This window comes from Cryptomeria japonica, chromosome 1 (assembly GCF_030272615.1).
Source record: "Cryptomeria japonica chromosome 1, Sugi_1.0, whole genome shotgun sequence".
In the NCBI taxonomy this organism is placed as follows: domain Eukaryota; kingdom Viridiplantae; phylum Streptophyta; class Pinopsida; order Cupressales; family Cupressaceae; genus Cryptomeria; species Cryptomeria japonica.
Window position 1 is genome coordinate 116,739,997 of NC_081405.1, and position 22,922 is coordinate 116,762,918.

General features: G+C 35.7%; 1 protein-coding gene across 1 annotated transcript; it reads right to left on the reverse strand.

The window, feature by feature from the left end:
• Positions 1-202: 202 nt before the first annotated feature.
• LOC131026828 (uncharacterized) lies at positions 203-1,851 on the reverse strand. The gene has a single exon (XM_057956820.2). It carries the CDS (start codon positions 1,682-1,684, stop codon positions 857-859), a length of 828 nt encoding a protein of 275 aa, XP_057812803.2. The 5' UTR covers positions 1,685-1,851; the 3' UTR covers positions 203-856.
• Between the last annotated feature and the right edge of the window lie 21,071 nt (positions 1,852-22,922).

A 22,922-nucleotide genomic window follows, 5' to 3' on the forward strand; every position in this document is an offset into this window, starting at 1 on the left:
GGTTGCTTCATCACAAAACAAAGTAAGCGTAAGTTTCTTATTGAACTTGGAAGAACAAAAATCAAAGGTTCATTCGGTGAGGCTTACTAAACTCTTCTTTTTAAATCATTATAGGTCAATAATTATACAAGCCTGCAAGATCATTAAAAAAAAATTCTGAAATACTATGATTAAAGCTAACTGGTCTCATGGCTCAAAGACATCCAATATCATTCCAAGTATACATAAAGCATTATGTGGTCCAAAATAAACGTTTAAAAAACTTTGAAAGAGAGTTTCACCAAAATGTTGATAAAAATATCCTTTCATCAAGCACAATCCCTTTTAACACTCCCCTGAAATGGATGAGTAAAATTTTAGAGGGACAAAGTCTTCTAAGAGCAATCTTCACTCAGCTGAAGCATAATAAGTAAAGTTTTGCGACACTAAGAATTTGAGAGAAAACTAAAGCTATACTGACTACAAAACAAAAGTTGTTTGGTGTTGGATTGCAACAAAAAATTAAAAGAACACAAGTTCTCCGCAAGCCACATGATGCAGCACATGTATATCCATCATTACAACCAAAATCAGGGCATTTCTGTCAGTCACGGTAGATTAAACATCGTCCTCATAGCCAAGACAATAAAAAGGCTCTGGTACAGCTTCTACAGAACATGCCAACATAATACCTCAAACTGAGCTAAGGCATCTTAGTTATATACCAAACCTTATTAATCTCTTGGCAATAAAAAACTAATACGCCTCGACATTCAGAATCATCAGAAAACTCATCCATAAATACATGATAGAAAACTAATTTGCCTTACCAAATAAAACCTCCATTCATCTGGAATTGCTTAAGCCTTTCTTTCTCTTATTCGACCTTCTCAGTAAAAGGCCATTTGTTTCTTCGATACATAGCCTTCACCTGCTTCTCTTGCTCTTGGGGATCAAGCCTCCAAGACTGAAAAAGCTCTCTTACAGTCACATGGCTAAAAATTCGAAGAAAAGGGCTATCCAAAATTATATGATAACCACGGGGTAAACTCTCATCCTCTTCAAGAAGAACAGACTGATACCCTTTTGGAAGAGAAGCATCATGACTTAAAGGAATAGGTTCATATTCTAAATGCTCAGCTTCCAGGCTTTCTTTGATACCAAAGTTCTGCTCAAAATCCGAAATTAAAACCACGGTGGGTATATCCTTATAAAGCACAAAATCCCTTCTGCAATCTGAGTTAACTATATTTTTTAAAAGGGTGGGAATTTGGTCCTGCGAAAAGCATGTTGCCCTAGTATGCTGTCCCTTCATGTGATAGAAGCTTTCAGTCCATTCCTCAGAAAATGGCCTGTAACGTTTGTTCTTCTTGGCTGTTTCAATTAATTCCCTTTTTGCCTGAATGAAGCTCACAAATTGAGGGATAAAGTAGTCAAGACTATTGTAGAAGGATTTGCTTACAGGAATCGTAGGGTTAGCTGCTGCAACAGGACGGTTAAAGTTATTCGAAGACGGCGAGCTTCGAATTTTGGTTGATGCATTTGTTTTGATTTTACTACATTTGTAAGCATTTGTGCACACAGACTTACCATATCTACGCGCTATGGGTTCAGGGTGTATCCATTGTTGATCAAGTGAAGCCCACGACCTTACAGCAGGAACAGAGGAAATTGCTTTAGAGAATGTACAAAAAACCGTCGCCATTCTTTTGCACAAGAATTTCCAGGTGTCAGAGAAAAGAAAAATTTCATGTTTTCGATGTCATTGTTAGGTATGTAGGGTTTTGAAGTAGTCTTTTGAAGCTACCTCGATATCTGTGAGGGTTTACAATGATGGAACGGAGCACCGTGGGAATGGCTTAAATTTGATAGCGTTTTTGCGGGAAAACACAATCAAATTTTAAGAACATGTATCAAATGAAAAGAAATGTTTTGAGTTTAGGTTATTTTTATTTTTATTCTAAAATATATCATGCTTTAATATTTAAAGATCAATTTGTTCAACGAGTTGAGCTTAACTGGTTAACTGGTTAAAACATTGGGTTCTCACTCTGGAGACCCATGTTCAATTCCCAATAGGGACATCTAAAGTGGAATTCTAAGTTGTAACTCTTGGCCTTCCATAGGATGGGGAGGGTCTTGGGTCAATCTAATCAAACATAATAATAATAATAATATTTCAAAATATTGCGGCTACGGTCTATTACCTATCAAAAATAATAATAATAATAATATTTAAAGACCAATTTTAAAATGGACAACTGTTTTTTTTTTTTATTGTTTAAAAGTATGAATCAACTATCAACTTTAGGTCATGAGATTCATAGATCTCAAATGAGGTTCAAATTTCCTATCAATGACTTTGTATGGTTTGATGTACATACATTTTAAACTCTTTGAAATGCTAGAATGATTTTGCACCTCACATATCTAGAAATCTGAGCTACTTTAGTGGATGACATGCTCAAATTTCTTTGGAGATTTTTTTACCACTTATAGTCTATTGTTTTTCCATGTGCTTATCGTAAGTAACTATTAAATAATATTTTTTAGCCCTTTCTTATCCCTTCACAAGAGACTTTATGTAATGATGAGATTTGCATACTAGTATCATATTTCATTTAGTTATGTGATCATTTTATTATGAGTTCCTTGAAATACCAACATATTAACAAATGGTGTTATTTGTGTAAAATTGTGACCCTTACCTTATGCATCCCCCATTGCATCATTATGCTTACACATTCACCCTACCCATACTCTAATTGCACCTATTTATGCACATATTCATAAACATGAGTTTCCTACATTTATATGTTCAAATTTTAGTCTTGGGTCAAGTCTATGGTTACAATGTCAACTAAACACAAATTTGTGAATTCTTGTTGCATCTTAATATTAAAAGGTATTTAATACATTTATTTTAGACATTAATGATGTTGACAATTAAATTCACATTGCACGCCTCAAATGAAATTGTAGCGTCCTAAAATTGCGACACTTGCAATTTCGACCGCATTTGGGTCTTCACGATGGTGACGCAACACGCAACCTGAATGGAGACCCCGAAACCTGATTATGACACTGAAAACTGCATTTTCTTGCACCTTGGCCTGAACCTCCTTTGCACCCTGCTGTCCCGGGAGGTGGGACCAGAGCGCCCAGCACCCTGGTCCTTCAGGACCAGGGCGCCCAGCGCCCTGGTCCCTGGGTCCTATTTTGGGCCCGGTCTCTTTTGGACTTTGGGTCTTTATGTTTGCAAATTGGAAAATTATCTTTCCTGGTCGGCCTAAGGTCGGGAAAATCAGTCTATCAGCCCTAATTGACAAGTATATAAACTACATTTTCCTCTTTCATTCGATATGATGGAAAAAGCGTGGAAACTATACTCAAGCATTCAAGCATTCAAGCATTCCTTCAAGCAATTGATCATTCTAAGTCTCCATTCAAGGCTAAGTGTTGCATTCAAGACAAGGATTCAACCATTGAAGAGGAGATCACATACTACATGCTACATACAACATACAAACATACAACAAACAACAACATCTATACCTTCGCACATAAGGATACAAACATCCTTACAACAAGGTATTAGTACTTGTTTTACATTACATTTACAGCATTTCTCATTTCTTGGTTAATTCCAAAACTGGGGTTTGACCTAAAGGCAAACCCCTAATCCCTAACCCCCCAATTGTCTTCGCTTTTCTGTGTGTAGGTTGCAGGTACGCGGCTGAAATTGAAGATCTGGAATCCTTGTGCAGAGATGAACAGATCCCCCTTCGTTTTGCGGATTTTTTGGAAGACCGTGTGCACGCCGGGTGCCATCGTCCCGTCAACTTTTGCTCAAATTTGCAGGACAGCGCCGTATCGACATTTTACTGCTAATTCCAGGTCTGCAGCTTCATCCTATATCCCTAACTCAGTTTATAAGCGAATCTTTGTCACTTTCTATGCATTCCTAGCTTAATTCTTCTATCAACATTCTTTACAAAAGAGGGTAGCCTTGCTGTCTTAACCCTTGAAACTCATATAGAATCCAATCTTGCATTGCGTGGGATTGGATCTTGTGGGTTTCAACCCCTCTTTTGAATGTAAAGTCTCTCCCCTAAGTGAAAACCATCAACCCTAGTGAATCTCCCTTCTCTCTCCTTGGAGTTGGAAGAGGGGAGAGCAACTAGGGTTCGATCACGATTTTCTGCTTTACAGAAACATTAAAAAGAATTTAGTTTTACATGAGCATTCTAGGAACATATGCAAGCCTAAAGAATGTTGTTTTCAATCTTATACAGAATTTTTCCACATTGCACGCCTCAAATGAAACATAAAAAAGAATTTAGTTTTGCATGAGCATTCTAGGAACATATGCAAGCCTAAAGAATGTTGTTTTCAATCTTATACAGAATTTTCTATTAATTGACCTAGTAGAATATGTCCCCTATTGACACAATGACAATGTTAAGACATTCATAAATATTGATAGACTTCAAATATCAAAAGAATTAAAAGTAGTTAAGGTAAACATAATGAAAAGCAAAGTTTTACCAATTATCAAATCAAGTCTATAGGTAAAAGACAGATTTACAATCATGGGCATGGCCCTTATCCCCAAACTCATCCCCAAATAGAGGAAAAGGAATATTATGGTTTTAAAGTGAATATTAGTCTCAAAATTTTTGTTCCAAGTCTTAACACATTCTAATGTAATCATTAATTAATGGATGGGGGATTCCCACTACCTATCAGCCTTATCCTTTTCTAGTTGATTCATGAATTTTTTATTTGTAATTTGTCAATTTTGGCTTTTTTTTTTACTTTTTTTCTTTTTCTTTTAAAGAGTTTTTGGCAACTTTTGGTGGAGCATATGTTTTTGGTTTTGGAGAGGTTTGGGTTGTGTACAGGTTTGTATTTTCAAGAAATGAAAAAATACATGATTATTGCAATCTTAGTTTTCTCTCTTATTTTGATTTGTGCATTCTATTTTAATGAATTTGAGTTGTTTTCTTATTTAGTTATGCTTATTTTGTTTTGTGTTGGTGAGCATTTATAATTGTTTTTATTTTAGAAGTAGGGTGTTTCATGGATTTATAAACAAAAATTATTGATCAGTGTTACTAAGAGACTTTGGTTAAGGAGATAATAGAGATATTCTATACATTAGTTTTGGGTATCCAATGATCAACAATGGTCCGGAGTGGGTTTATGTGGATTAAGGAGGAAGGGATAGGAAGAATGCAAACTTTGTAGAAATGTTGCTAACGTCATAAACACTACAAAGAGGCTTGTTTTTTTATTACGTTAATAGAGGGGGCCCTGAACCCTTACAAAACAGAAAAATTAGAAAGCAACAACACAAATTTGGGCATCAAACAGCCAAAAAACCAAAAAGTACACAAGCCTCTCTTAGAAGTAATCAAAAATCATCATATCATCATAACTAAACATACTAATCTTATCTAGCCACCACCTATCCATAAGATAACTACGAGCAATTGAGTATAAAGAGTCCATAAACTTATCAGAGAATTTAATTATAATAAAAGTCTGAGGCATACGGCATGCAGGTCTATTCATAAGAAAGTCTTTAGACAAACTAAGATTAACTATATTTGAAATCATCATGGAGCAAAAAGGAAACCAAAACAACATCAACTTAGTCCTCCCTAATAAGGTTCCAGTTCTGCTCCAGTTGCTGCACCTACTCATTCCAACTATTCAGGAATAGAGTGTCCTCTTTTTGTTCTTTCTCCTCCATTTTGCCATGCTTCACCAACTTTCTAGATTTCTCCTTCATTTTGCTCTGCCCCAAGACAAATCCCATGGCAGCTTTTTGCATTATGCCATCAGTAATGGCACATAGAGAACTTAAGGACTTTCCCAATTGTTGGTATCCTTGCCTGTAATCTTCAACCTTGGCCTCAAGGTTCATTACCTTAACCCGCAATTCAATTATCTGGTTATCTAGCTTTCTAGTATTGTGGTTCTCCATAACAGAGGGTGAGTCCCGATAACAGGGTACTGGTATTTCCACATCATTTAAAGAATTTTGGGGTAGGGAAATTAGTTCAGAATCCTCTCTATCCTCCAAGGATTCACTCTCCTCTTCAAGTTTCTCCTTATATTTCTCCTCTTGGTCCTCCTCTTCCGCTTGAAACTCCTTGTCCTTTGTATCCTCTTTAGAGAAATCATCATCTTCATCCGAGGTGAATTCCTCAGCCGATTCAGATGAAGCATCATTGGGCTCAATTTTGACCCTTCTATCCTTAGCCATGAGATGGACCGACCTTCTCTCCCCAGAGATACCCTCCTTCTTTTCCTTATCATGTGTATCATCCTCTTCTTTCTCAAAATCTTGTAAATCAAGGTCTATGGTGTTGTTCCTCTTACTAGGGTCTTTATCAAGATTTTTGGCCTTAACAGGGATTTTTTGTAGGGTTTCCAACTTTCTTTTTTCATGGTTGGTTTTAAGCAAAGCCACTTCTAGGGCTTTTCTTTCCAACTCGGGACAGATCTTCTTACCTTTAGACTTAATAGTAGGGGTATTTTCAATCGAAGGCAGGGGGTTAGTCTCAATAAGCTTGATTTTAACAGAGGAACCTTGGGCCTCGTTCTTACGCTCTGAATTCCCAGGGAGGGTAAGCAAACATCTACGATGAGGGGAATGATCAAAAGCACATTTATACATGATATAGATAAGCCCTTGGTGGAGCGGTGGGTTAGCGCCATTAGCAATACTTGTAGAAAGTGAAGTGAAGAGAAAATAGGGTAGATTATTTCTATCACCATGCCTAATGTGATTTAGGATGGGAAAATGATAGCCATGCACAAAGGTGTAGCGACCTTCTAATATAAAGAATTTCATAACAAAATAGCTGACAATAGCAAAGGGCTTGGGAAGGATAGAGCGACCACACCCATTTTGCACCAACACCAGCTTCTCACCTATTTCAAAGAATTTCTTCATGTAGTGTTTGTAATTACCTAAGCCTTTCTTCTCAACTTTCTTACCCTTGTTCTTCAACCCAATCACCTTCGCAGTAAGCTCCAAGAAAACAACAAAGGAAATACGACCAATTGATACTTCTCCATTACACCAGGAGTTGCAAAATCTCGCTAAAAGGGCTCTGTTATAACCCTTCATGGCTAAGAAGAAGGGAGTCATACCCGCTCTGTGGAAAACATCCCACACCTCTTCATTGATTTGGAGATCCTTACAACTTTCAGGCTTTGCCTCTTCAAAGGGCCCCCCATTTCAAAAGAGTTAGGCACGGTGTTATGGTAGAAAGCCTGAAAGCGACACAACACACCGTTGTCCCCACATGTTAGAGGAAATCTCACATTATGGAAAACTAAGCTACTATGACATACAAAACCACCACCTTTCCATCGAATTATTTCCTCATCCATAGTAATTAAGGCGAAGTGGAGGAGAAAAATCCTTGTACTTCCAACATCACAAAATGAATTATTAACATTCATATCACCACTTATCCTAGTAGACATCCAACACGACTCCCAAATTAGCCACCCAGTCAGCATCTTGGTCATCATCCGCAAAGAGGCTTGTTGAAGCCTAAAATATCCAAAGTTCTAAGGTAAAGGTAGATAATTTTTATTTTGAAGATGATCTCAACCTAGATGTTTTTTCTAGATTGGGTATAAGAGTTAGATTACTTTGAGATGGAGGACAGTGATGAGGCTTATATGTAAAAGAGTGAAATTCGTCACATCCAAGTTGAAGTCGCATGTAGCCCTATGGTGTGAAAAAATGCAAATTTTCAAAAGAAGACAAGAAAAAGATAAGATTGAGATTTGGCCTTAGATGCTAAAAAATTTGAGAGCTTAATTTTTTCCCTTTGATTGCCAACAAAAATTATTTAAAGATTTTCAATTTTTGAAACAAAAGGGTCAATCAGTACAAGTTTATGCTAAGCAGTTCGTGAGGCTTCAAATTTGAATAAATATATAAGATAGTGAAGTGAAAGCAACAAATCGATATCTAAATGAACTTAATTTTTAACTTTAGGATGAGCTGGCACTATTAAAAGTTCCTATGATGGATGAATGTTATGACTGTGTATTAAGGGAAGAGGATAATCTCAATTGAGAGAGGAAACTTATGAGTAAAAGAGGTGATAACTACCAAAATAGAGGAAGAGGGAGTTCCTCCTATTGGAAACTTGAGTTGTGTGGTCATTGATGTTAAACTTGTCTTGTGTTGTCATTGATGTCAAACTTGTTTGGTGTTGTCATTATTATCAAAATGTGTCTCAATGAAGAAGAAGTGAAGAGGAAGTTGGAGTTATATAGTTGTGTGGATGTAGTATATGGTCCAAAAATGAGTGTTCAAGTTTGTTACATTGTTTGGATGTGATGTTGAGTAAGTATGAGGTGTTTCTAGAAGGTAACAGTGTTAGAATGAACCGAAGGAAAACTGAGAGGGAGGGGGGGTGAATCAATTTTCCACAAGTTAAATAATTATTGCAGATTATAAACCTTCTACGAAGAAAAATGAAAACAACACTTTGAAAGATAAAGCATGAGAGTACACAACACACAACACCAATATTTTGATATGGAAAACCCGGTGAAGGGAAAAACCATGGTGTGAAACCCTACCCACAATCAGATAATACTTCTGCAGTAGTATGTGAAAATATTACAATGGGGATTACACTTGAAATCAGACCAACCTCCTAGAGGACACTCCTCAACACAAAAGGGAAGTCTCACAAACTTACATAATCATCAGACTACAATCCAGAGGAAATGAACTGTGGAAATAGCATCTCTTAATGCTTGGTTACAGTTCTGGTTAAGCACAGTTGTCTACTCTACAACACCAAACTCTCCACAACACTTTGTTGAATGATATATCCTTATTTGCACATTTACCTCTCTCTAATAATGCAGAGAAGATACCGACACCAAAATTACATAAGCATATCTCCAATATATACAAATCATCAACCTTGATAACAAGGTCGACTAAACCCTCAACCCTCAACTCATAATTACAAAAATTACATTACACGATACAAAGATCGACCACTGGACCAATCTTATGATTTACATTACATAAAATGGACCTAATTCAAATTCCCAAACAATTACATTCATCGGAAATCCTGCCAAGATGAATCGCAACACGTTACACCAACCGAGAAAAACCCTAAGTGTCAATAACACAGAATATCCTATCCGACCCAAATAGGATCGCCAAATCTTCATACTAGCCAATGCAAAGCCACCAAACAATTGGGACACAATCAAGAACATCTTTAGCATGTTAAGAACCATTTCTAGAAGTTGTATCAAAACCACTTAACCATTTCATCAAATATCATAAACTAGGACCAAGAACATCAACCAACAGTCTAGAACATAATCAATAGCTTTTGAAGCACCAAATCATGAACCAACTGAATATGACATACATATAATCATTGTGAATATCCTTCCAAAACCAAATCCAACAATCTAAACATACCAGAGCAAAATCTTTGATATCCTCTGCCAAATGCATGTCCAACCGGAGTAGGTTAGCAACCAACCGAAGCAGTGTTGACATCAATGACAACATATATTCAATTCTTGCATGTTGCCAACAATATCCCCCTTTGGAATTGATGGAAACATTGAACGTAAAAAACATCCAAGTGCCAAGGAATGCCAACAATCTCCAAGAAAATCTCTCCCAAAACAACAAAAGAACTGAGTGATCTCTGACTAATCTGATATATCAGATTCTCACTTTTTGAAATATCTCTCCCCCATACTGGAATATATTTTCATGTTTTTCACATGGACATATCTCCCCCTTTGACATCAATGACAAGGGGTTGGTGCCAATATATTGAACCAATCACCTGACTACTCCCCTTGAGTAGCAGCATCATCTCATCAACCCGAATCAGAAGATATTTCTGATAAGCTCACCGAATTGATGCATCTCTACATCTCTAAGTCTCTTTCGGAGGGGTGGTGACCCCCAATTGATTTCTGAGATATTCAAAAGTATCTTTAAGCAATGGTTTTGTTAGAATATTTGCAATTTGTTCCTGAGTGGGCACATATACCAATCTGACTTCCTTTGCTTCAACCTTTTCCTTCAAGAAATTATATCTTATAGATATGTGTTTTGATTTAGAATGAAATACTGGATTTTTTGTCATATCAACAGTAGTTGTATTATCACAGCAAATAAGAATAGGCTCATCATAAATTACCCTTATATCCTTCAACATTCGCTTCATCCATAAGATCTAAGTACAATTTGTTGCAGCAACTACATATTCAGCTTCAACAGTAGATAATGAAGTGCATGATTGTTTTTTGCTAAGCCATGAGACTAATTTCTTCCCAAGAAAGAATGCACCACCTGTAGTGCTCTTCTGGTCATCAACATCTCTTGCCCAATCTGAGTCAGTATAGGCACATAATCTGAAATCATCATCCTTTGGATACCATAACCCATAATATGTTGTTCCTTTCAAATATCTGAATATCCTTTTAATAACAATTTCATGATTTTGTCTTGGATCAGACTTAAATCTAGAAGCAATGCAGACAACATTCATTATATCTAGTTGAGTCTAAGTTAAGTATAGTAGTCCACCAATCATTGATTTGTGTCTAGTTGAGTTCACTTTAGGGTATGTGCACAAAGATGGCGGTTAGAAAAGTGGACACCACCCAAAAAAAACATGAAAAACAAGCAGCGCATACGCGGTTCTAAAATTTGAAATCACCTCGTACGCACTTAGGTTCATTGTTCCTGAGCCTAAAAAAGATAGCTCGTACGCATTGCTTTTAGGAAAGTGAGCGCGTACGCGCTCATAAGCCCTAAAGAACCGCCTATCAAAAAAAGTTTTTAAAAAAAAATTAGGTCTTATTTTCCCGTGACCACGGCGTTTTTTCCTCCATTTCCTCCACGAAACCACGAATGGGCTGCCTCATTTCTCCTCCAGACGTTGTGGATCAAGGTTAGTTTTTCTTAATTTTTATCTTTCTTTCCCGTTTATTCAATTTGTTTTACGTTTTGAATTTATTTTGTTAATTTTGATTAGGTTTTTTATTTTTTGTTTCAAAAACCAGATTCTGATAATCCATAATGAGAATAAAAAAATGCACCTCCTGAAAACCCCGAAGAAAACCATCAAGATACACCTCTAGTTCCTCCTTTTTACCATACACCTAAAACACGGGAGCAATTTATTAATCAGTTAGGGTAAAACACGTCTAAAATAAATAGACTAATTAATAAATTGAAAACATCTGAGCTTGAGCATCATAAACCCCTCACCACTAGCCTAGAAACATTAGCTAGTGGTGCCACAGTCGTTTCCACACAAATTACAAAATGGAGAAACTTTAGGGATAGGTGTCATCAATACTATGTTGATGGGTTATCATACGAGGGAGTGAAAACACAACAAATATGTGCTCTTTTTATTGATCCTAAAACTGGTGAGTCATTACCTCTTAATGCAAAGAGGTTTTCCATACATTGGTGTACCAGTATGCAGATGAAGAATCTGTTTTGGCAAAGGTGGTGGATGGTCTTTGATGATCCACCTTGTAATAATTACGAGGTGCCATTGTTATTTTTGAGAAAAGTATACTGTGAGTTTGTCCTTAATGTGTGGCCATACTATTTTGACATGAGAGAGTTCCATGGTAGAGGTGGTAGCTCTGCCCAAGATAGACATGGATCCCGTAGTCGAGTAGCCTCGGAGAGTTGTCGCCCCCTAGCACCCAAACCTAAGGTGCATTAGGTTGTCCCAATAGAGCTAAAAGAGTCGATGGAGCTACAAACTCTTCAGGCGGCCATAGCATTGACTGGTGCCATCATCCAGCATGGGACGTCGTTGGCACACCCTCTTGTACTGGATGATGAGCCATTAGTTGCTCCAGGTGGTGACAGAGAGCCCATTCAACATATTTGTGTCAGTTGCTTAGGGATATGCTTAGGGATGGATGATGCAGCCGCTGCAGATGGATCCACATCTCATTCGTGCACGATTTGCGGGAGTAGATGTCAGGTCCACACGACTGAGGATTTGGCGCTGACAAAGGATTTGATGGGCATTGTGTTTGCCCATCAGCAACAAACACGGATGTGTTGATTTGAATTCATAGCATTTTATTTATCAGTCACTTTAAATCTGTAATTACATAAATGAATTTTCATTTATACATCGATTTAAATTGAGACAAATAATATGCATTTTAGGATGCAGTAGCGGTATCCCATACTCCTCCCGCAGTTACTATAGCTGCAACTTCGATGCCTGAGGTATAAATTTTGTAACATGTTAAAATAGAATAGTACACTTTGAATTCAAAAAAATACAAGATATAATAACTATCTTTAATGCTTGGTCCAATTTTTGGTTTGTAGGTGTTGACAGGGGACCAAATGTCCCAGATTGATGACATCACACTCTCAGCGATCGATTTTGGTCTACAAGGCTATACAGTATCATATTTTGTACCTTTTTAATGTATTGTTTTGATGGAATATGCAAGTCATTTCATTTTAGATTTTTTAAATTATGTTTAATATATTATATGTACTAATATCTCATGTTAATTTTGTTTTTTTAGGGTACCCCCTCCGCATCTAGGCCTCGTCCTAAGAAAAAGAATTCCTTGAAGACACCAAAACGTGGGAAGAAGGTAATTGAACACATTTTTAGTTGTACAATTGTTTGAAAATGTTGAAATCAAGTCTTAGTTGGGGTTTGTAGATTGATTAGTGTTTTTTATCTATTTTACATGTACAACGACCATTGAGCTATGTGGATTTATTGAATGCACCTGATTTGCCCGCGGATCAAGAGAGGCTGGAGGTATGTATCTCTACTTTATTTTCTTGATTTCATGATTATATGCACGTGTACATGTGAACTTGTGATAAATTATAATCTTATAATTTTTTCATACAAGAAATATCCATAGCTGCTTCATCAATGGTGAGCCCTCCTCCGTGCACTGAAGAAGCATCTCAGGATCAGGTACACTTTTGTTTGATATATTACATTAATTATTTTTAACCTACAATACTTATCATTATATTAATTGTATTTAATCTTTGATCATTTTTTGTATAGGTAATAGCGACAACTTCTCTATCGATGGTGAGCCATCCTCAGTCCATTGGAGAAGCATCTCAAACACCGGTACGTCATTGTTCTCTATATTATAGCTTTTAAGTGTTTTTTATGTATTATGTTAGTACATTGTATTAATTGTACATTTAATCTACAATAGCCCCCTTCATGGTTCGGCCATAACGTGGATCCTTTTAAGTTTGTCTACAAGAAAACTCCTAAGAGTGACAAGAAGAGGAGAGCGAAGACATTAGCTCCAAGATCAGCCAATGAGGTAATCTACATTTCAATTGCAAAGGAATTATAGTTAAATGCATAGTTATGTTGTTAATTGTGAACTATTTTCTACAAAAGAATTTTCTAACTTGGCTTTTGAAATGTGGTTTTGCAGCCATCTATAGAGCCGCGTACTGCATCAAAGAGGCTCGATTTTGATGATCAACCACAAGTTTAGGATCATATAGTGTTAGTTGTGGTCATAGAATGACCAATACATGTAGATAAATTTTGCATTTTTATTGTATATCGATTTGGACATGGCATATGCCACATTTTTGTAATACTTGTATTGACTTGGTAGACATGCCTTTTTTTGATATATATATATATATATATATATATATATATATATATATATATATATATATATATATATATATATATATATATATATATAAATGTTGATATTCGATCCAATGAATGTGTACCGAGTTCATTATTGTGTATTCGTTGTATTTCGTGGCTATCCTTTTGTAGAGTTAATATATATATATATATAAATGTTGATATTCGATCCAATGAATGTGTACCGAGTTCATTATTGTGTATTCGTTGTATTTCGTGGCTATCCTTTTGTAGAGTTAATTGATCATTTGCCTATGTAATCAACAATATGAATATAAACAACAAAAATTTATGATATTTAAAACATTGCAATCATGGAATATGATTTGATAAAATTTCTAAAATGTCGAATTAACCCTACAAAACTCCTTGTATTTGGTTCATTATTGTGTATTCGTTGTATTTGTTGGCTTCCCTTTTATAAATTTAAATGAATATTTGCCTATGTAATCAACAATATGAATATAAACAACAAAAATCGACAATATGAATATAAACAACAATATGTGTGTGGTGCGAGAGAACCCTCACGCTCGCAATGGTCAAATTTTGGTTCTCGTGTGCACAAACTGACGTTACAAGCGCGTTCAGGTAGGCAGGTTTACGCTAGTCATGCTCCTCTTGTGCATCCCAAAGCACCAGAACGTCGAGAGTCATACCCTGCCGACGTGATCTCTCAAGTGCCTTGAGTCCAAAAAAAATGTCAAACTTTGACGAACTGTTTCTTCCAATCCAGGACACATATGATTGATTTGTTTGAACCTGTGGGGTCGCATGAGGCTCCTCTACAATGGACTATCTCAGTTTTTGACGACTCAGAGCCATTTTCAATTGGTAGCATTTTTTTGCCTGCTGCAAAAATCATCAGTTACATGCAATGCAAAGTTGTAAGATAGGCTAGAATTGATTTGGTTCATCGTGTGCACAAACTGACGTCACGAGCACGTCCAGTTGGGAAATTTTATGCTAGAAATGCTCCTTTTGTGCATCCCAAAGCGTCAGAACGTTGAGAGTCATACCCTACCGGCGCGATCTCTCAAGTGCCCTGAGTCCAAAAAATTATCAAACTTTGATGGACTGTTTCTTCCAATCCACGACACATATGATCGATCCATTTGAACCTGTGTTGCTGCGTGAAGCTCCTCTACAATGGCCTATCTCAGTTTCTGACGACTAGGAGCCAGTTTCAATTGGTAGCATTTTTTTTCATTATTTTTTTCAAATGATCTTAGGACTAGAATTTTCATTGTCTCTCTAAAACTCAAATTTTTAATCATTTGAACAATTAATTGACATCTTGCAGTTTGATTTAAGTTTTCAAAATAGTTTTGCCATATTCTTTTAACTATTCTCCTACAAGTTCATTCGTTCATTTTATCGGGCATTGGCTTCAATATATTCTCATCAATGTCAATTAGATACTTTGGTTTTCTACGAATGATTCTAGGAGGTGTTAACATCGGTGCATTGTGTACATTCAATTCATCAAATAGATAAGGTGTATCTTCACCATTTAATTAATTATTCAATGTGGTATCTTCTTCAATTGCATTAGGTTCATACGATAAATCAAATGTCTCTTCTTCAATTGAATTAGGTGCATTATGTTCGTTTGGTAAATTGAATTGAGATGTTGAGGATGACATACCTTCTTCTCCCATTGTTCTTATCTCATGTAATTTCTTCATACAATGCCTTTGTCTTTCCTTTCCAGCCTCTCGTTGTTCCATCGTTCCTCGCTTGTTCTTTCCCATGGTTGATATCGGTTGTCCTAAATAGAATCATATTACATATATATGTAAACAAAAGTTCATAAACAAACAAATAACCATAAATATGCATCTTATCATTATTTTTTTGAATCAAAACTATTAAACAATCACAATAATATTGACAAAACTAATAAGAACAACAATTCAATCATTTTAAATCATGCAAAAATCAAAAATTAACTTACTTCTATGTATAAAATACTGATAGAAGTGCAGACACAGTTGTAGTGGGGCCTTCAACAACCTCAAAAACTTCTTTTGAGGCCATTGAGGCTCTTGGGAAAATAAAACTATGTCTAACTACCCCGTACGCAGTATATTAATAACCGTGTGCGCGCTGTTAGTCCCTAAAATTTTGGCAAGCTCAACGATATTTTTTTTCACCCTGTATTCGCTTAGAACTCATAATTAGCGCATACATGCTCCTGTGCCTTAAAAATATTATGGCAGGGCAACGAACTAATAGGCTCAGTACCCCGTACGCGCTATTTGTAGTAAAGAAAATGTGAAGGAAAAGGGAGAGAGAGAGAGAGAGAGGGGAGAGAGGGAGGGAGGGAGATAAGAAGAGAGAGAGGGACGGGGTATGAAGGAAGGGAGAGAGAGAGAGAGAGAGAGAGAGAGAGAGAGAGAGGCACCTTATATGTGCTTGAGAGGGGGAGAGAGGGAGACAATACATACACACACACATATGTGTGTATATATATACTTAATATATTATATAAAATATATTATATATATATACATATATATAAATATTATATATTATATATAAATTATATATTATATGTATATACACATATTATGTATACAATATCATATTATACACACTCCCAAAATTTAAACAAAAGTAGCGCGTATGAGCTCTTTATAGTAAAGATAGAGCGTACGTGCTTCTTACATCATAAGTACCCCATACGCGCTTTTTATACCATAGCCCATACGTGCTTTTGACTGTTTAGGCTTGGAAATAGGCCTGGATGACAAAGCTACGATTTGGAAGTTTCATTTCCCTACATTTCCCTCTTTTTTGACGTGTTTTATTTTATCAACTTGGTTTCTCGACTTTGTCATCATCGGGTTTACACTTCATCAAGTGGATATTTTTAAAATTGCCATCATATTTTCACCATCTTCTGAGTTTTCTAACCATATAATTTTTTTAAAATTTGAACAACAATAATATATTATTATTGAATTTCTTTTACCACTGTCTCCATAGTTCTCACAGACATACGTGTACCATTTTTTTAATAACTTTTGATCTACTTATCCAAATTTAAAAAACATTATATATTATTGTAGTGCACTTGATTCTTTACAATTTAAAAAAAAAATTGTATTTTCGATTTTTTTAGCTTCGCGCATGAACAGGTACCTAATTTTCAAGATGTGCTCGATTGGAAAAATCATTAAAAAAAAAACTCAACAAAAAATAACAAAAAAATACACATCTTCTAGTGCTCACTCTTAACTATCTTTCTGCCAAATGATTTGTCAAAATATTAAATCTAACTATGACTTTTTTGATGCACACGTCAGACACGATGTTATGTTTTTCAGAAAAAATTAGGGTCTGTTTTCGTTTGCGAAGGATTTGACCCCCTTAATCTTAACCAATTTTGAAAAAGTTTAGTATTTTGGAAACTAGATTCAGAGTACTACAATATTTGTTCTTTGATTATCTTCATATCTTGAGTGGATGACTTTCAAATTTTTCCTCCAAGTTCAGGTTCACCTGATTTTAGTAACAAAAAAAAAAAGTGTCCACTTATACCCCCCTTTTATACCACCATCTTCGTGCACTTACCCTTTAGGAGATTCATCTTTCTTTGACAGTTTGCAACCGGTTATAATAAGGGTTCCAACTGGTTTTGAGTTTTCAAGTCCAAATTTCTTTAGCAATTCTTTCACATATTTAGTTTGACAAAAGAAAATACCTTTATCAGTTTGAGTGATCTGCAGACCTAACAAAAATTTCCTCTCACCAATCATAGACATTTAAAATTCATTCTTCATGTCATCGACAAATGTCATGCATAGATTTTTTTGCTCTTCCAAAAATGATATCATCAACAAAGACTTCACTAATCAATATGTCATCATTCTCAATCTTATAATATAAGTTGCTATCAGCATTACCTTTTCTAAATCCGAGCTTCAAAAGATGTTTATCTAGTCTAGCATACTAGGCTCTAAGGGCTTGTTTTAATCCATATAAGGCTTTCCTCAATCTGCAAACTATGTCCTTGTCCTGTGATAGTGAAAATCCATCAAGCAGCTCAATGTAGACTTCTTCTTCAAGATCTTCATTTAGGAATGCACATTTGACATCCATTTGATATATCTTGTAGTTCTTGTGTGCAACATAGGCAAGAAATAATCTTGTTGCTTCAATCCTTGCAACCGGAGCATAAGTTTCATCATAATCAATTCCTTCTTGTTGTGAGTATCCTTTGCAAACCAATCTAGCTTTGTTTCTTACAACCTGTCCTTCTTCATTTAGTTTGTTTCTGAATACCCATTTAGTTCCAATAACATTGTTGTCTTTAAGCCTAGAAACCAATTCCCATGTGTTATTATTTTCTATCTAATTGAATTCCTCTTCCATTGCTTTCATCCAATTCTCATCTTTACATGCTTCAATAATTGATTCCGGTTCAATTTGAGAAATTAAGCATACCTCTTTGGCAGCTAACCTTCTTCTTGTCATCACACCTTTTCTCTTATCTCCAATGATCTAATCTTTTGAATGATTCAACTTTACATACCTAAGAGTCCTTGTATTATCTTGACTTTCTGACTCTTTATGCTCTTCAACAGTTAGTGTAGAATTTTCTGATGTTACCAGAGCAACTGGATCAATGCTTTGATCTGATTCTTGTTGTATACACCTAAAAATGGTCTAAAGATAATTAATTAAATAAGCAATTATTTAATTAACCCCCCTTCATAATTTAATTGAATTCACTAAGCAATTTGATTAAAATCCCCCTTTCATCTACTTATTAATAAATATAAAGATTTATTTAATAGGTTCATTTCAATAATCCCCTTTGATTAATTAATTCAAATTAATTAATTCCCCCCATTAAATTTATCATCAAATTCATTTCAATAATCCCCTAATTGATTAAAACAAATCAATTTATGAGTTGTTGAGATTAATTAGTCTTTTCCTATTATTTGAATTTTTAAATTCAAATTCTCCTAACTTCTAACCACCTAACCTAACCCCTTCTAAACCTAACTCATTCCATCTAACCCCAGGTTTCATTAACTCCATCCTAGCTTGCACATCCTAACCACCATGTCTCCTTTCCTTAGACACTTGCTCTCTCATAAGCAAAGCCTCTTGACACTTGTCACCATATAGATGGCAAATGTTCCCTTTCATCCAACCTTTCTAGAAGCTTCTTGACACTTGTCACCATAGAGATGGCAAATGTTCCCTTTTCTCCAACCTCTTTTCCAACATCCTCCAATTTCACCATTGATATCTTCAGAATTAATCTTGACCGTTGATTCCTGCCACCTCACCCCTGGCCTTGGAAATCCTATAAATAGACCCCATTTTGGAGCAATAAGGATCCCATCTCATTTGCATTCAAGCATTGTTACTATAGTCATATAGCTATTAGCATTGTCATCATGTTCAATTTTAGCTTAAATCTAGCTTATTTTCTAGCATAATCATGGAATCATGTAGCTTAATCATTATCATTGCTAGCTTAAATGAATCATTTATCATTTAAATCCTCCATTTAAGTGTAGTCAAGTCACTGGAATTTGCATGACCAGATCTGAGAGCAAAATTCATACTCACATTTACTAGGAGGCGATAGATCGCTTAGCTATGGTTTTATATTTCTTTGCTTTAAATTCATTAACCATGCTTGTAATGATCTATTGAGTGTTTTATGTTACAGTTGCAGGTATACACTTCATAGGCACGACATTTTGGCACCCACCATGGGCCGAAGTTATCATTTTTGGCCTCTCAAGCTTCATCAACATTCATCTCTGCCAAGTCTGAATCAGAATGTCGTACGAACTCATTTCTGGCCTAGTGCGACATACTTTGTGAGTTAGAGCGACAAGAGATCCTGTATCGTACGAGCCTTTAGGAAAATTTTAATGTTGTACTATCTCTCATCCTGACTCGTACAAGCTCTCATCCTAACTCATATGGTCTCAGAAAGATACTCACACAAGTGGGTAAGGTGTGTCATACGACACTCTGCTTCTATGGTTTTTCTAAATTGACTGCATGTTAAGGGTTTGGTGATTTAATTGATTACCACTAACACTAACTTTGTTCTGTTTATGAGATTTTTGGCAATCTAACTCTTTTTTGTAGGATGATTGTCAAAGATACGCTAGTCAAAGACCAAATTCAAGACACATCAATGACTACTAACAAATTTATTTTGCAGGTTGCCTAAAAGAATTCAACAAAACTTTGTGTATTCCTTAAATTTTTTTAGGCACACTTATCTTTTGCTAGAGGAATGAACAATCATGTATTTTGTGTCTTTGATGATAGGCGAGTATGCTCTCACCTTTCTTAGGTGATCATAAAGTTGGACTCATCTTTTATTTTCATTAGTGTATTTCTTTAGCAGTCCTGCCCTCCCAAGGAGTTAATAACTCTTAAAGCCATTACGACTGGTGAGAGGGGAACGACCTAAGTGGGAACGGCTAATGCTAAGTAATCTAACCCACTATAAAATAAATGTGATTTGATAAAAATCAAGTCAACGGCAGTGCTCGGGAATAGCTCTCCTCCGTATCTTCGGGTATAGCAAACCTTGGTTTTCAAGGCTGGGAGACCTCTTAATTGAGTATTATACCCCGACGCGCCGAAGGGATCCCTTACTAGTGCCGGTTAAATTAGAAGCTACCCGATTCACCTCCGAAAGGGTGATAATCTTTGTGCAAGAAAGATAGCAACTCTCCCAAGATACTTGCCATATCGTGCCTCCATTAGCGTTTGGAGTCGAATAATATGGCATTGAGAATCCATTGTGTGAGACTCAGCGGCCATATTCTGATTAGCTATTGGGTGTGTACCTGAGCTTGCAAGAAAAGGTTTTCTCTCCTCAACCAACTTCCTTAGGGTTATCATGTTTATGGTCACTTATCATATCACGCGTTTGCTATGTATTCATCCCTAAATTGAAAAATTAAACATCTAAAACTGGAAAACATAAGCAAAACATCATAATTTAGTGATCAAAATTTGACCAAACAAACACATTTTTCTCTGTCCTGTCCTCTGTCGTACGAGTCATTTATCTTGTCGTGTGGTTCAAAAAAGTTTGTCGTATGAGCCTATTCTTTTGCATATAAAAATCTCAGTTTTTCATATGGCCATGTATCTTTTCTCGTTTGAAGTTGTGTAGTTTGTCGTACGAGCCTCTATTTTTGCCAGTCCAGAGCTATGTCCTGCATACCTGTTTCAGATTTGTCATTTCTACTTGATCAATTTGCAGTAATAAAAAATGTCTGTTCTTTGTCATTATGTGCTTGGATTGTCTCCTTTGTTCACTTGGTCAAGTTATCATCCATTGAAATCATACTTTAGAACATAAACACCTCAATATTTTCAAGTGCTCACCCTCAACAAGTTCAAGATCTAAACATCTCAAAGTGCATTATCACCCTTTTTGATAAAATGATCACTCAAACATAGTTTCTCATCAGGATCTATTGATCACTTATCAAAACAACCTTTTGGACAATCGAATCCTAGCAAAATAACACACGTGTATGCCCGTTCTAACTAGAGCTCAGAGATGAAGGATCGCAAAGACGGAAATCAAAACATTAGAAACAACTAAAGAGCATATAACCATGGAACATGAAGATGAAATACAAGTTGAAGGAGAAATAATAGAACAAAATATCAGAGACATCAAGAAAGATCCTCAATTTGACAAATTTATGCAGAAATTATTGGAGGGAGAAAAAGAAAAATATTTTCTAATGTCAACCAAATCTGGTGCTACACTCCCCCAAGATTTTGATATGAACAAATTGACACAAAAGAAAAGTGACCCTCCCCCTAATAACAAACAATACTTCGGTCTCCACATGAATGACACATCAATTCCTAATAACACCAAAACCAATGAAGAAACTTACATACCCAAAAGAGATGAAGTGGAAATTTTGAATAACATTCAATCCAATGAAGATACAAGAAGGACTAGAGATGACACTAGAAGAGATCCAGATCCTCCTAGAATACAAAATCAGGGTCATATAAGAACAAATCATGTTGATAATCCTATCACAACTCTCACACAACAACTACAAACATTGCAAACACAAATTCAAGACATGCAGAGAGGAAATGTTAGAAGATACTCACTTCAAGAAATCTGTCCTTATCCATTCGACAAAAACCTAAACATGATACCATTTCCTATAGGTTTTGAAACTCCTAGATACGAAAAAATATGATGGAAGCACTAACCCCCAAGATCATATACGATAATTTTGCATAATGAGTATGGAATTTGCACATGAGAATACCTACTTAATGAGATTATTTCTGAAAAGCTTAACTGGACTAGCTATAAAATGGTTCTCGAAACTTTCACCTAGAATCAGATCATTTTCAGAATTGGTGGATAAGTTTGTATCACAATACTCTTACAACATACAACAAGAAGTAACAATGCTAGACCTATGTAACGCCAAACAAAAGAGTGGAGAACCTTTCATGACATTTTTACAATGATGGAGATGATTAGCTTCGTGGTATCCTCGTACAGTGCCAGAGTACAAAAAAATGGACATATTCATTGACAACTTAAATGATCAAATGAGTTATTACTTAAAAATGCAAGGAAATCAAAGTTTCAGAAAAATGATTGATAATGGAATCAGAATGGAGGAAGCCATGATAAAGAAAGGTGAGTTGAAAATATACAAAGAAGGAGTCCATCCACCTAACAACACCAATAACAACAACCACAATGATAAACCAAAGTTTTGGAATAGAAATCGAAATGTCATCAATGATGGAATAGTGGATAACAACAATGTAAAACCAAAGCAACCAATTTTTAATTTATCCACTCACTCAGCAGTGGCTCAACAAAACAACCATCACCAAAAAGCAACTATCAAAACTTTCTTTCGAAGACAATTTACAAACATTGGTGAATCCCTTGGGTCAACACTAAAGACACTTCTCACAAACAAATTGATCACTTTACCATAAGAAAGGAACTACGAACCTCAAATCAAACCACCTTGGTGGAATGATAACCATTATTGTGATTTCCATCGAAACAAGGGACATCACACAGATAATTGTCAGAAGTTGAAACATATCATACAAGATATGATTGATAATAGAGTAATAACCGTGGATGGATATACAACAAACGAATCTCATACAACTTTTAAAACTCTGCTT

Bases quoted from the DNA above. Each gene is read 5' to 3' on its own strand.
- LOC131026828 (XM_057956820.2), bottom strand. From the start codon at position 1,684: ATGGCGACGGTTTTTTGTACATTCTCTAAAGCAATTTCCTCTGTTCCT.